Source organism: Perca flavescens, chromosome 18, assembly GCF_004354835.1.
Source record: "Perca flavescens isolate YP-PL-M2 chromosome 18, PFLA_1.0, whole genome shotgun sequence".
Taxonomy (NCBI): domain Eukaryota; kingdom Metazoa; phylum Chordata; class Actinopteri; order Perciformes; family Percidae; genus Perca; species Perca flavescens.
The window spans coordinates 33,109,632-33,113,146 of record NC_041348.1 but is presented as its reverse complement, the minus strand read 5'-3'; the positions used below and the strand labels follow the sequence as shown (position 1 = coordinate 33,113,146).

At 42.6% G+C, this 3,515-nt stretch overlaps 1 protein-coding gene across 1 annotated transcript in view; it reads right to left on the bottom strand.

Moving 5' to 3' along the window:
• Positions 1–591: 591 nt before the first annotated feature.
• The window catches only part of LOC114572913 (centrosomal protein of 170 kDa protein B-like), a 49,671-nt gene continuing 46,747 nt past the window's right edge, over positions 592–3,515 (bottom strand). Inside the window, 3 exon segments of the mRNA XM_028604692.1 lie at positions 592–785; positions 2,309–2,360; positions 2,446–2,539. Of these exon segments, the coding sequence (XP_028460493.1) occupies positions 592–785; positions 2,309–2,360; positions 2,446–2,539 (340 nt within the window).

Here is a 3,515-nt window from a genome sequence, read left to right as displayed (position 1 = left end):
GATGATTAGTACTTTTACTGCAGTAATCTGAGTACTTCTTCCACTACTCTCTACTGTTGTCTGTCTTTAAACTACTGCCTCACATACAGGCATTTCTTGGTTGCTTTCCCCAAAGTTGTTGTCGGTTTTCCGGCATTTTTGTTGCTTTTTTTCAAAATGTTTGTCACTTTTTGCAACTTTTTTGTCCCTTCTTTCAACGTTTTCGTTGCTTTTTACCCGCTGTTTTCATCGCTTCTTTCAAAGTTTTTCTGCTACATTTCTGACATTTTGTTAGCGGCTGAACAAGCATCAGTATTTACGAGTTGGGAGAGAGAACAGGTTGACAAACGCCAACACATAAATATCATCTTTTGCAGAACATTTGTCTTAAATGATTTTCTTGCCATATGGAAACTGCAAACAACACAATAAAAAAGCCAAACTAGTCTAGAAAGCTTCTGCCTCTCTGGGCGCTACAGAAAGTAACCTGGGTGATCGTAACTGATGGTAATCGATGGTTACCGATGGTTACCGATGGTTACCGATGGTTGGACGGGACAGCGGTGTGGACACACAGTGTCTCCAGACTCCAGAGAAGCTACGGTGGCCCATTCAGGCCATGTAGTGCGCCCCGTCCGGTCCACGCGGTGCTCTTTTGGTGCTTTCATTGGCGTTGGTGGTTGGAGCGCCGCGGGGTTTGGCGGTGGGTTTCTTGTCTCTGGAGGACGTCCGAGTCTGGCCACGGGACGGTGTCCCGACCGCTGCCGGCTGCAGAACGCCACCAGGCTCCACGATGGTGTTTATAACTACGGCAAGCACAAGAAGACATTAATTATCACACTAAATCCACTGCAGGTTTGATTTTCTATCTCTTATTTAGTGATAGACACCTGGGACATTAACAGGGTCAGTTACACAAAGACTAAATGATTTAAAACTTAATTTAAATGCTAAAAAAAACTCAATATAATATATACTAAATTATATAATAAATCACCAAACTTCGCCCCGTCTCTACCTTTCAGGAAACAAAGATTGAGTCGGCCTCTGAGTACAAATATCCTGATTGATGCCCAACATTGTGTGTTCGAATTATGAGTTAATCTTTATGGGGGTCTCTTCAAAAATGAAATACATATATTTTTGGTGGCATGGTTGCTGGTTCTGAAGTTTACACGATTTCTTTTTATTTTGTAAAATCAAGCCATGAAACAAATTTTGACCAGTTCTTCTTCTAAAAGGGGTAACGTTAGCGAGCTCTAAAAATTATAGTGTGCTCCTGTGCCCCCTAGTGGCTTGGTGGTGAAGTACATACACAACCATGCTGCAATCACGATATGCGCCTAGCAGTAGCATAGGCCTAATGCGTTCTTTTAGGCTGTTTATTAACATAAATATGTCTCGATATATTGAAGGAAAAAGTGCTTTATTTATAAATTAAATAATGGTGCGTATGATTTTACTGCTTTCAAGGGAGCTCATCCTCTCTCTATGGGAGCTCAGCTCCCATGTAATTCGAACCCTGCCTAACCCCGGATTTCCACCTGACTGTCCGTCAACACCCACCAGGTCCGGACAGCTGTAGTCACGAGGACCCACGAGATCTAGAACCACCAAACCACCACCAGTTGGTTTCCATCCAGAGGAGTGGAGGGGAAAAAGCTCTGTGTCGTGTTTTCAAGGTGTAGTGCAGGGAAATATGATCCGCCGTGAGCACGGTGGATTTTATTTTGAAAATTAACCGGATGTTTTATTTTGCTTCTGTGCTCGACTTCCTGTCCCTCACTATCAGCCGTGTGCTGAGTTGCTGCGGAGCTCTCCGGCGTCCGGCAACAATAGAAGCTCTGCCTATCTGCTGCGGAGGGACGCGGCCGTTATGCAGCCAGTGGAAATACACACATTATACACACAATACACACACTGACTTTAATGGAAACCTAATGACTGCACCACCGTTTCGGAGCCAATGGAAATCCGGGGTAACATTATGTGTTTTTATTTGCGGATATATTAGCCGGGAAGATATTTTATGTAGCAGTGAAAACTTGATTAAATACATTTTAGATAAATTCTAAAGCGGCTTTTAAAAACATTGATATTAATCCTAATCTTTGGATATTGCAGACGACGTTGTCTTTTACAGTTAGTGTTGTTACACAAAGACTAAATGATTTAAAACACAATTTAAATGCTGGAAAAAACAACCAGGAAGATATTGTATGCAGCAGTGAAAACCTGATTAAATACATTTAGATATAAAGTTGTGTCTGACTGTGTTCAGCAAAACACAAACAGCATAAAACATGCAAACCCAATCTGCTCCAAGTACCTTCCAGCTGCCTCTGGACTCTTCTCAGCTCCTGTAAAATGGAGGTGATTTCCTGTAACAAGAAACAGAAAGAACGTTGCAGCGGCGCTGACATCACATCCTGCGTGTTATGTCTGATTTTGAGTTTTCAGAGGAACCTTGTTGGAGGTTTTCAGGATGGGGACTTCATTCTCAGCGTTGATCTTCGCCTCGATCTCCTCCCAAACCTCCGCCTTGTTCTGGAACAAAACCCTGAGAAACAAACACAGCGCAGAGTTCCAGCAGACGCAAAACTACTTCTGATAGGACGCACAACTACTTCTGATAGGACGCACAACTACTTCTGATAGGATGCACAACTACTTCTGATAGGATGCACAACACACACAACTACTTCTGATAGGACACAACACACACAACTACTTCTGATAGGATGCACAACTACTTCTGATAGGGACACATCACACACAACTACTTCTGATAGGACACAACACACACAACTACTTCTGATAGGACACAACAACGCACAACTACTTCTGATAGGACACACACACTACTTCTGATAGGACACAACACACACAACTACTTCTGATAGGACGCACAACTTCTTCTGATAGGACACACAACTACTTCTGATAGGACACACAACTACTTCTGATAGGACACAACACACACAACTACTTCTGATAGGACACACAACTACTTCTGATAGGACGCACAACTACTTCTGATAGGATGCACACAACAACTTCTTCTGATAGGACACACACAACTACTTCTGATAGGATGCACAACTACTTCTGATAGGACAACACACACAACTACTTCTGATAGGACACAACACACACAACTACTTCTGATAGGACACAACACAACAACTTCTGATGGGATGCACAACTACTTCTGATAGGACACAACAACTACTTCTGATAGGGGACACACAACTACTTCTGATGGGGACAACACACAACTACTTCTGATAGGATGCACAACTACTTCTGATAGGACACACAACTTCTGATAGGACACACAACTACTTCTGATAGGACACAAACACACAACTACTTCTGATAGGAGGACAACAACTTCTTCTGATAGGACACACAACTACTTCTGATAGGATAGGACACAACACACACAACTACTTCTGATAGGACACACAACTACTTCTGATAGGACGCACAACTACTTCTGATAGGATGCACAACACACACAACTACTTCTGATA